General features: G+C 41.1%; 1 protein-coding gene across 1 annotated transcript in view; it reads left to right on the top strand.

Annotated features, from left to right (window-relative positions):
• Polg2 (DNA polymerase gamma 2, accessory subunit) overlaps positions 1-10,072 on the top strand; it is a 19,534-nt gene extending 9,462 nt beyond the window's left edge. The window contains exons 4-8 of the mRNA XM_010616766.3: positions 657-830; positions 4,833-4,973; positions 5,076-5,156; positions 7,449-7,549; positions 9,888-10,072. Of these exons, the coding sequence (XP_010615068.1) occupies positions 657-830; positions 4,833-4,973; positions 5,076-5,156; positions 7,449-7,549; positions 9,888-10,053 (663 nt within the window). The 3' untranslated portion in view covers positions 10,054-10,072. The remainder of the gene's footprint in view (positions 1-656; positions 831-4,832; positions 4,974-5,075; positions 5,157-7,448; positions 7,550-9,887) is intronic.
• Positions 10,073-12,001: the final 1,929 nt, after the last annotated feature.

The following is a 12,001-nucleotide window of genomic DNA, read 5'->3' as shown; positions in this document are numbered from 1 at the left end:
TTGAGACAGGGTCTCACTATGTAGTTGAGACTGACCTGAAACTCACTGTGTAGCCCAGGCTGGTCTCAAACTCACAGCGATCCTCCTGCCTCAGCCTTCTGAGTGCTGGGATTATAGGAGTGCGCCACCACGCCCGGCTAAAAATTTTTTTTGAGACACAGTCTTGCTGAGTTGCCCAGGCTGGAGCCATACTTGTGTTCACCTCAGCCTCCCAGAGTGCTGGGATTGCAAGCTTGTGCCACTACACTTGGCTTCTTGAACTCTTAAAAATCACCAAACTCTCAACTAAACTAAATGAAAAAAATCACAAATTACCACACACTTCATTGAAGAATAAGAATGATAACCATATGATTCTTTCTTCTTTATCCTCTTTATAGTTCATCGTTAACTTCCCCTCCTATTAACTGGCCACAAAAAGGCTAGACAGCCTCGATAGTTTTCAAAATAGTTCCTTAAGACAAAAAAACAGTATGTTTAATAGTATATGCACTCATACTTAATTAAATTTCACAATTCTTATTTGAGACTTGACTAGTTGCAATCAATTGCTGGATAAACAGTCTTAAACAACTTTAATTCTTAGAAATGATTGCGAGATTTGAGATAAGTTAATGTTTATTGTAATAAGTTTTAAGACAAATTTTCTTTTCCAGTTTGCCGTGAGTCCGTCTAACTTCAGCAGCAGTGACTGTCAGGATGAAGAGGGACGAAAAGGAAACAAACTTTACTACAGTTTTCCTTGGGGAAAAGAGCCAATAGAAACGCTGTGGAATCTAGGAGATAAAGAACTCTTACACATGTATCCCGGAGAGGTGGCTAAATTACATGTATGTTTTACTATGAGATTCTGTGTGTTCTTTACCCAAATTATCTGGGCTCATTTCTGAACTATTACACAATCATCATGAGTATAATCCACTTTCATTATCCATTCCACAGAATCCTTCAGATTTAACCAATTAGTCCAGTTATGTCCTTTGTAAATCCGGGACCCAGTCCAGGATTGTGTTTTTCATGTAGTTATCATTTCTTTAGTCTCCTTCGAATGAACACTCCATTTCTTCCTGTTCTTCTATGATCTTGGTACCTGTAAAGAGTGCAGGCTTGCTCTTAGAGACAACCAGGACTAGTCCCAAGTTGGCTAACAGCTGCTTAGGAAACGGGGATTTGGCAGCCCCTGACAACTGTTAAGCAGTGGGTACGGTTCTTCCTGCCCCAGCCCACCACTGTATTCAGGTAGGGGAGTAGGGGTCTGGCTTTTGGTCTCAGAGAACAAGATCTTGGCTCTTTAGTAGCCATCCCACCCAACAAAGAATGAGGCCTGAGGAATGCTGCAGAGAAAGGGCCACAGGGAGAAACCTAACGTGAATTTTACTCTTAACCACATTCTTTGCTCCTCTCCGCTCCAAAAGCATCGCCATGTCCACCCCTGAAAAAAGTGATCAGGTGTGAATGGCACACGATTGCTCGCATCTTTATGCTCGGAGAAGGTAATATTATTACACCAAACCCTTCTCTAGCCCTTGGCCTAAGGGAGATGAACATAAAATAGCCACGTCCCACCCACACCTGAAAGGAGCTTGAGGTCCCAGCAGGAGCTGAGGCATCCATTTAGGGAACAGAAGGGCTTTGTTCAATAAGAGTTTTGGGGGTTTTTGTTTTGTTTTGTTTTGTTTTTTAGATCAGTTCAACAGGCTAGTGGTTACGGTGTTTCTGACCCAGACCAGGACTTGTGTGTGTGAATTTTCTAAGGTGAAATAAAAGACCCTTTTTCTTCTTGGGGAAAAAAAAAAAGTGCAGGCTTGTTACTTTGTTGGATGTCCCTTGTTACAGATTTGTTTGTTTCCTCATAGTTTCTGTATTCTTGCTAGGAACAGCACAGGTAGTGTTGCCCTCTTCTTGGTGTATCATTTTAGGAGATATAGGTATCAGTGCCTTCCTTGACTTTGATTATGTTGTAACACAGTATGTACCAGGTTTCTCCAATATAAAGCTAATAAATAAATCTTTTGTGGGCAAATACTTTAAAAGACTATGCATAGGCTGGGCGTGGTGGCTCATGCCTGTAATTCCAGCACTCGGGAGGCTGAGGCAGGAGGATGGATCACTGTGAGTTCGAGACCAACCTGGGCTACATGGTGAATTCCAGGTCAGTCTCAACTACATAGTGAGACCCTGTCTCAACCCCCACCCCCAAAAAGGACTATGTATATATAGCCTCCTTGTCATCAGATTTTAATTTCTGTTGGGGCCTCAACTGATGATTCTTTTTTGGGGGAGGGCGGTACTGGAGATTGAACTCAGGTGAGTACCACTGAGCTAAATCCCCAGCCCTCATTTTTTTTTTTTTTTTTTTTTTTTTTTTTTTAAATTTTGAGACAAGGTCTCACTTGTTGCCCAGGCAGGACTTGAACTCCAGTCCTACTGCTTTGGCCTCCTAGAGTACTGGAATTACAGACATACATCACACACCCAGCTGATTCCTTGCTTTTTATAAGAGCAAACTGTTACAAGATCATCTAATATTTTCTTGACCTAGCTGTAGAACCAGCCATTTCTTCAAGGAACCTTGGTTCCTACTAAAGGAAATTGTATTTATAAACTGAGGTTTTGCCATGACGTGTACTCCTTATAACCATACAGCACTGTTCTAGGCCCTCTGATGGACACAGTAGGAAATATTGTACATTGAACCCCAGGGCTCTCACCTGTATCTCCCTACAGCCTTTTTTGGGGTGGGGCTCGGGGCTTAAGACCCGCTCAACTTGTACCTAGCGATTTAAAGATGATTTTTGTATTGTGGCTAATCGCTCTTGCACTTGTGAGGCAGGCACACACCACTGAGCCAAATTCCCAGCTCCTTTGTTTTATTTTTTATGGGAGTACTTGTCACAAATGAGAAGATCTCTGTTGCAGAATTTTTACCCTTTCATGTAATTGTTGTTCTTTTGTTTCCATAGTTCACAAAACCATTAGCTGAACATTGCAAAGTAACAAACAGAATTTCTGCTATTATGGCTTTTTGAAAGGTCTTAGCCTATTTTGTACTTCTTTTTAATTGGTTTTACTATTAACATATTCCTGGAAAGATTATTTTTTAGAAAACAAAAACTCTTCAGAACAGTTTTAGAGTTTCTGTTTTAGACAACAGAAAACTGTTAGGCTAGAAAGAAGTTTGTTCTGGAATATATGAGGAATCAGTCCAGCTAAGAAGACTTGCCATTGGAGAGCTTGACAACCATGGATGTCTGATTTTCAAACAATTAGAAATATTAAAGATTTCTTCATCTTCATACTCAAATATGATTTCATCCTTGACTCAAATGGTACCAGAGTCTTACAGTACCTCAGAACCATCTTACTAAATACCAGTTCTGTAAGTGTGGGAATGACATCAACTCGTGGGGTTAGAATAGAATCCCAGCTATCAGAAAATTCACTATTTTGAAGGCAAATTGTCATTAATGTTTAAAGTATCATATGCAATTCAGATAAGTTTAAGGCTGGGGATTTAGCTCAGTGGTTCTGGTGCCAACCTGGTAAGCACAAGGGCCTGAGTTAAGTCCCCCGTATCAAAAACAAAAAAAACTGTAATTCCTCCTTCCTCCAGCAAATAGGTTTAAAATGTCAAAACGTGTGTATTGTACAGATTGTGGTTGACCATAATAGAATAATTAATGGAAATTGAGAATTTAAGAGTTTTTCCCTAAGTATTAAAAAGTCACATGGATGTTCAAGTGAACAATGATAATAGAAATTTTAAAAGAATGAACCAGGCATGGCGCACGCCTATAATCCCAGCACTGGGGAGGCTGAGGCAGGAGGATCGCCAAGGTTCCAGCTTGCCTGGGCTACATAGTGAGTTCAAGGCCAGCCAGTAGTACAGGAAGAGACCCTGTCTCACAAAACCAAAACAATAATAGTAGAACTGTTTAAGAGCAAAACTTGAAAAAGTTTTAGAATGGAAATTTTTAAGAATTTGAAATTATTTTTTCCTCATCAGTTTAAAAGAGAGGAGACGGGCTGGGGATTTTAGCTCAGTGGTGCCGCCACCTGCCTCAAAAGCGCAAGGTCCTGAGTTTGATCCCCAGTACCAAAAATAAAAATAAAAGAGGGGAAACAGTTTATGAATGTTTGATTTATATAATGTGGTAGAGTGTATATTTTAATTTTATAATTATAGCTTTAACCCAAAAAGCAAGTTTTAAATAGATGTTTATCATGAAAATAACCTTATATTTTAGAAAATTATACCGCAGACCCCTTTCTTTGAGGATACCAACCCCACCCACTCTTCTGACTTTCATTGGTTAATAATCTTTGATTTTTACCTAAAAGCAGCCGTTTTCCAAATACCAATTCTCACCTCAGAAGCTACCTGCATCCCAGTTGAGTTGGTTCATCCTGTCTGGGAGTGAGGCCTGGGTGCTGCTGTTTTAAATGTACAGGTGACACGGAAGGCCGAGATGCGCTGACTTAAACTCCGCCGTCCCTGACGGCTGCGAATGTGTGGTCATCTTTGTGCCCAGTCCCTAGTATAGGCCTGGCACAGAGTGTGAAATGAATTTATAATCTTGTATTCTGATTGACCAAATCTAAAAAGTGTAATCTTAAGAAAGTTCTGTTTAGCCAGGCGTGGTGGCGCACGCCTGTAATCCCAGCACTCGGGAGGCTGAGGCAGGAGGATCGAGACCAGCCTGGGCTACATAGTGAGTTCCAGGTCAGTCTCGACTACGTAGTGAGACCCTGTCTCAAAAAAAAAAAAAAAAAAAAAAAAAAAAAAAGAAAGTTCTGTCAAATGATGCTTTGTTTTGTTCTTCCCTGTGAAGGGCCGAGATGGGCGGAAAGCTGTGGCTCCTTCCGTTGTGTCTGTAAGCGGGAATCTAGACCTAGGCATGCTGGCTTACCTCTACGATTCTTTCCAGCTCACAGAGAACTCCTTTACAAGGAAGAAAAATCTTCACAGAAAGGTGCTTTTGATATTTCAAAGACAAACTTGGGAACTAAAGATATGGGTGGTTTTTCCTTTTTTATGTTAATTGTGCTTCCCTTTTCTCCCTTCTTTGCCTTAGGTACTTAAACTTCACCCCTGTTTAGCCCCTATTAAAGTTGCTTTGGATGTAGGAAGAGGCCCAACTGTGGAACTGAGACAGGTGGGTTAAATAAAGGAGTATAAACATCGCGATTTCAAGCACATACTTGTAATCCCAGTACTTTGGGAGGCTGAGTCAGGAGGATCACAAGTTCAAGGCCTGCCTGGTCAACTTAGCAAGACCTGGTTTCAAAATGAAAAATAAAAACAACTGGGGAAGTAGCTCAGTGACTGAGTGCCTTTGGTTTTAATCCTCAGCATCACCAAGTAATAATCATTTCATGTATAGCCATCACTCTAAGTAAACTTGGTAACTTGCCATTTCAATTTTGATTTTGATTTATTTGCTTTTTAAAATATTTTAAGTAATGGAACTGTGAATAAGTGCTATGTGTAATTATAGGAAACTAAACTAATTCAGTGGATTTTGTTTGCTGTTAAAGTCATCTCCACTCAATTTCATTTGTAATGTAATGTGTTTACATAGCTTTTTAGTATTAAAACGTTTGCTCGGATACCTAGTGAACTCTTTCTTCCCCCTTTCCCTTTTGACTTAACACTTTGATGTTTGTTTGTGTACTGGGGATCAAACCAAGAGGCTTTCCACCACCACCAAGCTACATCCCCACACCTGACCCTCCTCTTTGAAATGGTCTCACTAACTTGCCTAAGTGGGGTTGAACTTATAATTTTTAGGTTTTTTTGTTTTGTTTTGTTTTGTTTTGATTTAAAACTGTGTAGCCTGGGCTAGGCTTGAACTCAAAGTGATCTTCCTGCCTCAGCCTCCTGAGAGTTGGGATTATAGACATGCACCACCACACCTGGCAATTTTGAGTTTTCTAATCCATTTGGTCTAATTACTAAATACTACTCTTGAGAAAAACCAGGGAGGTGGTTTTCTTAGCAGTCGACTAGGAGATTCAGCGCCACCTAGGACTTGAGTGAGAACAGTCTGGGAAGGTGGGTGACAGCAGATCCAAGCAAAGAGAAGACCAAGGCCTCCCTTCCTCCCACCCCCTGGGCCGTGGAGGCTCTTACACCTTTGGAGTTAGCAGGTTTCTAGTTTGAGAAGCAGTGCTGTAGCTCAATCACCGCTATCAAAGAAGGGACTTTGGGTAATATCCAGAGCCACTTCTGGTTGTCACAAAGTGTGGAGGCCCCGGGCTGCAGGCATCTGATGGTGGCCAAGAATGCTGCCAGACTAAGGAAGAGAGGCTTGGGCTAGAGCAGAGGAGGGGGTTTTGTCTGCTCACTTCCCGGTACTGGAGGTAGAATTCTGGGCCTGGTGCCTCTAGGCCAGCGTTCTTACCCTGAAATCCATCCCCACCCCATGGTGGGTGGGGTTAGTTTTGCTTTGTTTTGCTTCGACACTGCTTTCAAAAAAACAGTAGAGTTTCCTGTGTCATTTATGTAGTGCTATTTTTATATTTCCGGTTAGGCTTATGTCTCCAGCAGTCCACTGAAACTAATCAGTCTTTCTCTAGAAACATTTTCTGTAGTTGGCTTCTGGAATACTATGCTGTTGGATTTTCTTGTACCTTGTTTGTTTGTTTGTTTGTGAGACAGGATCTTGCTATGTATTCCAGGGTAGTCCTGAACTCACTTTGTAGCCTAGACTGGCCTCAGATTCACAAGGATCCTCCTGCCTCAGCCTGCCAAGTGCTGGGATCATAGGTGTGCACCACCATGCCTGGCCTCATTTGTTTTCATTCCTGGCTCTTCCTCTTCTTCCTAACATGGAAATATAACCCTAAGGATCAGTTTTATCTTTCCACAAGAGTTTAGAGTTAATATATATCTTTGCAGCCAGCTTTTAAAAAAATGTGTGTGTGTGTGTGTGTTTGTGTTTGGTACTTGGGATGGAACTCAGGACCTTGAGCTTGTGAGGCAGGTGGCAGCACCACTGAGCTAATCCCTGGCCCAGTATTTTGTGTTTTGAATGATGATAATGAAAAAATTTCTTGGTGAGTATAAAAATATCTCAGAAGATCATGTTTAGTGTTTAGTTTGCAGTGCTTAATTTTCAGAGGATGTACCCAATTTATAAAGTATGTAAGTATAAATTATAAGCATTAGTATTGTGTAACTAAAGGCATTTATGCTCATTTTAGAGATTGAAAAGGGTAATTTGTAAACCAGGCATGATGATACACCTGTAAATCTAGCTACTCGCAAGGCTGAGGCAGGAGCATTGCAAGTTTGAGGCCAGCCTAGTGAGACCCTATCTCAATATAAGAAAATAAGGACTGGGTTGTAGCTCAGTGTGAAGGCTCTGGATTCTACCCCTGGTACAGTTATCAATCAATAAACAGATGACACTAGCTACTATTTGAAGTTTTGTGTTTTTCTCCAGGTTTGTCAAGGGCTATTTAATGAATTACTGGAAAATAGAATCTCTGTGTGGCCTGGTTATTTGGAAACTGTACAATCCTCACTGGAACAACTTTACTCAAAGTAAGATAAATTATTTTTCTAGTCATTAAAAATGTATTTTATTCAGTGTTTGATTATATGTATGTCTCTATGATCATACAGATGGCTCATAAATATATATGAAATATAATTAAAATTATTCCCCACTTTCCCTTTTACAGAAGTGTGCCCTCAGATAATTGTTAGAGCACAAAACAATATTCAGCAGATATATTTTAGCTCATGCAGTATGCAATTCCAAGACATAATGCCATGAAGGAGCCTTCAGTTTATTAATTTATCAGGATGAAGTTATACAGATGAGAGGCATTTGTTGAATCAAGACTGAAGGAACACGATTGGAATGCCTTTTCCTTGCTGGTATTTGGTTTATTTTGAGACTAAAAGAGAATTCTATCCTGGAGGATGGAGAACTAATCTCAGTAACTGTTATCACTGTTTCCCTGATTGTTCTTTTTTTTTTGGCGGGGGTGGGGAACCAGAGATCAAACTCAGGACCTTACACTTGTGAAGCAGGCAGTGGAACCACTGAGCTAAATCCCCAGCCCCTTCCCTGATTGCTCTTGATTGAAATTTCCCACTTGTTGATCATCCTTAACCTGAAAGTTTAAGATCCAAAATCTGAAATGCTCTAAAATCTGAAACTTTCTGAGCAGTAATATTTTTCAACAAGAGAAAAATTCCACACCTGCCCTCATGTTTACAGGGTGTAGTCAAAATGCAGGTACAGGGCTGGGGATTTAGCTCAATGGTTCCACTGCCTGCCTCACAAGCGCAAGTCCTGAGTTTGATGCTGGTATCAAAAACAAAACAAAACAAAACAAAATGCAGGTGCACAAAAAGTATTATATAAAATTACCTTCACTCTGTGTGTATAAGTAGTAGATGAAAGATAAAAGAGCCAGGTGTGCTGTACACACCTCTAACCCAGCACTTGGGAGGCTGAGGCAGGAGGATTGCTATAATCATAGATAGGCTGAGGCAGGAGGATTGCTAGGATCATAGGTGTGCACCACCACCCCGGGCCTCATTTGTTTTCATTTCTGGCTCTTCCTCTTCTTCCTAACATGGACGTATAACCCTAAGGATCAGTTTTTAAGGGCAGCCTGAGCTAACCCTAACCCTAACCCATGTACCCTGAACTTTTAAAAAATTTTTTGAGACAGATCTCACAATGAGGTTCAGACTGGCCTTAAGCTCACTGTGTAGCCCAGGCTGGCCTTAAACTCAGTGATCCTCCTGCTTCAGCCTCCTGAATGCTGGGATTACAGGCGTGCGCTACCATGCCTGGCCAAACCTGAACTATCATAGGTCACTAGTATCTCCTGTCTGGATAGTAGAAATAATCTCCTGTTTGCGTCTCTAATCTTGCCTGTGTGCTGTCTCATCCATTTGTGGGGTGGGGGTGCCGGGGATCAAACTCGGGACCTTGTGCTTGCAAGGCAGGCGGTGGCACCACTGAGCGAAATCCCCAGCCTTCACCAGTTTTCTTGTTAGTAAAGTAATTCACCCTTCCTTTGGGTGTATCTTGATTTTTCCAAGCTTCTTGTGTTGAATCCGCGTCTTCTGTGTAGAGATCTGAAGCTTTTCATTTCCTCTTCAGTTCTCTAATAACTTGTTAAAATTCACTTTCCAGGTGATGTCCACAGAGAAGTGTTGTTTTTCTTTGGTTTTTTGCGGGGGCGGTTTCAGCACTGTGGATCCACCACAGGGACTGTCTACCACTGAGCTACATCTTACATTTCTCCTGCCTCAGCCTCCTGAGTGCTGGGATTACAGGCGTGCGCCACCACACCCGGCAAAGCTTATATTCTCTATATAAAAGAGACAATAAAAAACTAAATGGATAAAATAGAATATTGAATGAGGTAATACGACTTGGTAAGCAGGAAGAAGGCCCGTGATTGCTAGACTGGAAGTTATAAGCTGGCATACTGAGTAATAAATGAAGCATGAATTTGGTAAAATTTGTCGGATGCCAGTTCTTTATTGTAATATTGTTATGTAATCTAGAATAATTGTTCTCACACTACAGCCAGGTTCCAAAAGGCTGAGGTTACCATGCGGCTTATATGTAATTTCACAGTACGTGATGTGTTGGGGCGACAGGGCCTATTTCTCAGCCTTAATATCTTTGACAGCTTTTGCACTACCCACTAAGTTAGAAACTCACCGTAAATTTGACTTGGAATATGATTGAGAAGCAGAAAATGTTAAGTGTTTTCGGTCCGGAGGTTCCCAAGCCCTTACTCGGAGCTCGCGGGAGAAAAGAGGCACAGACTCTGACGCGGCGAGAGCGGGCAGTGTGGAGTCTGGCGGTGGATGCTCATGTGTCTTCGTTAAACGACTTTTTCCTCAGGTATGATGAAATGAGTATCCTCTTCACGGTTGTGATTACTGAGACTACTCTGGAGAATGGATTGGTGCATCTGAGGAGCAGAGATACCACAATGAAGGAAATGATGCATATATCGAAATTAAAAGACTTTTTAATCAGGTATATATCACCAGCTAAGAATGTATAGGTTTTCATATTTGTATAATAAATATTCTTTGCTAATTTGTCAGATGTTAACTTAGTTTTTGGGTTGTTTTTTTTTTTTTTTTTTTTTTTGGCTCTTTTACACTTATGAAGTGGACAGTTTTGGTACTTTCTTTGATTCGTTTTTAAAATTATACTTCGGATGTATTCCATTGCATCAAGAATATGTTGAGGTACAACAAACAAAGCCCTACTCTACCAGATTAAGCAAATTGGGGTTTCTTTTTCTCCTATAAGATGAAATTCAGGAGGGAGACCTAGACCTGTCCCAAGCAGTACAAGGGTTTATTCTACAGTGAGGGACCCAGGCTCTTTCTGTCCTACTGTCTTGCTGTCCTACCTCATGTTTTATCTTCAGGTTTATTTCATCGTGATCACAGGTAGCTGCTATATTTCCAGCCTTGTCCACCTAATTAGAAGGAAAGTCAAAGAAACAAGGATTCTTTCCCCTGTAGTCAGGAAAGCTTTCCCCAGACATTCCGATCAGAAGTCTCCTTTACAGCTCATTGATTGAACTGGCTCTCATCATAATTCTTAGACCAGTCTGTGATGGGAATATCCTGATTTAGGTAAAATGTAATTTCTCTCTTGGAGATACAGTACTGTCTTTTTCTGAAATGGGTTTTGTTATCAGGACAGAAGAGATCTTTAAGGAATCTGCCATATTTATTGTCAAAAAAAATTTTTTTTTAACCTTTTTTTTTTTTTTTTTGGCTTTTTGAGACAGGGTCTCACTATGTAGTTGAGACTGACCTGGAACTCACTCTGTAGCCCAGGCTGGTCTCAAACTCACAGTGATCCTCCTGCCTCAGCCTCCTGAGTGCTGGGATTACAGGCATGCACCACCATGCCCAACTTTATTCTGTCAAATATTTTTAAAAATTATCCTAAAACTAACCTCTTAAAATTTTAGAACAATTATTGACTTTTTTTTTTCTTTTTCAGTTTTTTGAGACAGGGTGTGTCCTTTAGCCTGGCCTTGAACTCACAGTTATCTTCCTGCCTCAGCCTCCAAAGTGCTGGAGTTACAGGCAAGCACCACCACACCTGGCCTCATGTCTGATTCTCATAAATTCTATAGGATCTCTTGCTCTTGCTCTCTCTCTCTCTGTCTCTCTCTCTGTCTCAGCTGGTTGTTTATTTTGGGATTGTCCCACTGTCTAGGTTTTGTTTATGGCATCTTCACAGCATGGTTTTACCTGTTCCTCTCCGCATATTTCTTGTAGAACAGTGGTTCAATCCAGAGGGTTGTCTGGCTTCGAGTTCCATTTTGGTGGTGACAGTGTTTCATAGACAGTTGTGTTCTTTACCGGGGGGGGGGGGGTGAGTGTTGGTTTTCTTCTTCTTTTTTTTTTTTTTCTTTTTTGAGGTTGCTGGCAACTAAATCAATCAATGCCTGACTTGATCGGTTTAGTAAGTGTTGCAGAATGGTGATGTTCTGCATCTATTTGTTAGTGACAGTACTTCTGCAAAATAAAATTTCCACCCACTGTGTACACTTACCTGGAGGTATGAAAAGCTGGGGTCCGTGCTGGCTCCTCTAAAGTTAGCGTTTCTTCTCATGCTGGGATTGTCCGGTCTGTGGCCGACGGGACCTCTTGGGCTTAGAGTCATTTTGACACACCTTCAGTGGGCTTTGAAAGGACCCTTGCTGACTCGTGTCTACTATCCAGATAGTGTATTTCTGTGTTTCTCCATGGAAACCTGGTTCCTCTTGGTGGAAAAGGTACTTGGAAGCCGTACTGTGGATACAGGTTGCTCATTGATCGAAGGTGGTCTTTGTAGGCCTTTTTAGGGTTCCAATCTAGCAAATACATGTTGGGGGAGAGTATGTGTTTCCCTCCTAAAAAAAATCAATCCTAAGTTCACACTAATACTTTCCATTCAAATTCAGAACTACGAGGGTTTGGGTTTGTACGTGTTTTAATCAT

The sequence above is a fragment of the Fukomys damarensis genome, unplaced genomic scaffold (genome assembly GCF_012274545.1).
Source record: "Fukomys damarensis isolate Sample0158 unplaced genomic scaffold, DMR_v1.0_HiC HiC_scaffold_23, whole genome shotgun sequence".
NCBI classification, from domain to species: Eukaryota; Metazoa; Chordata; class Mammalia; order Rodentia; family Bathyergidae; genus Fukomys; species Fukomys damarensis.
Note: the sequence above shows the minus strand (reverse complement) of the source record. Positions and strands in the feature narration are given on the sequence as shown.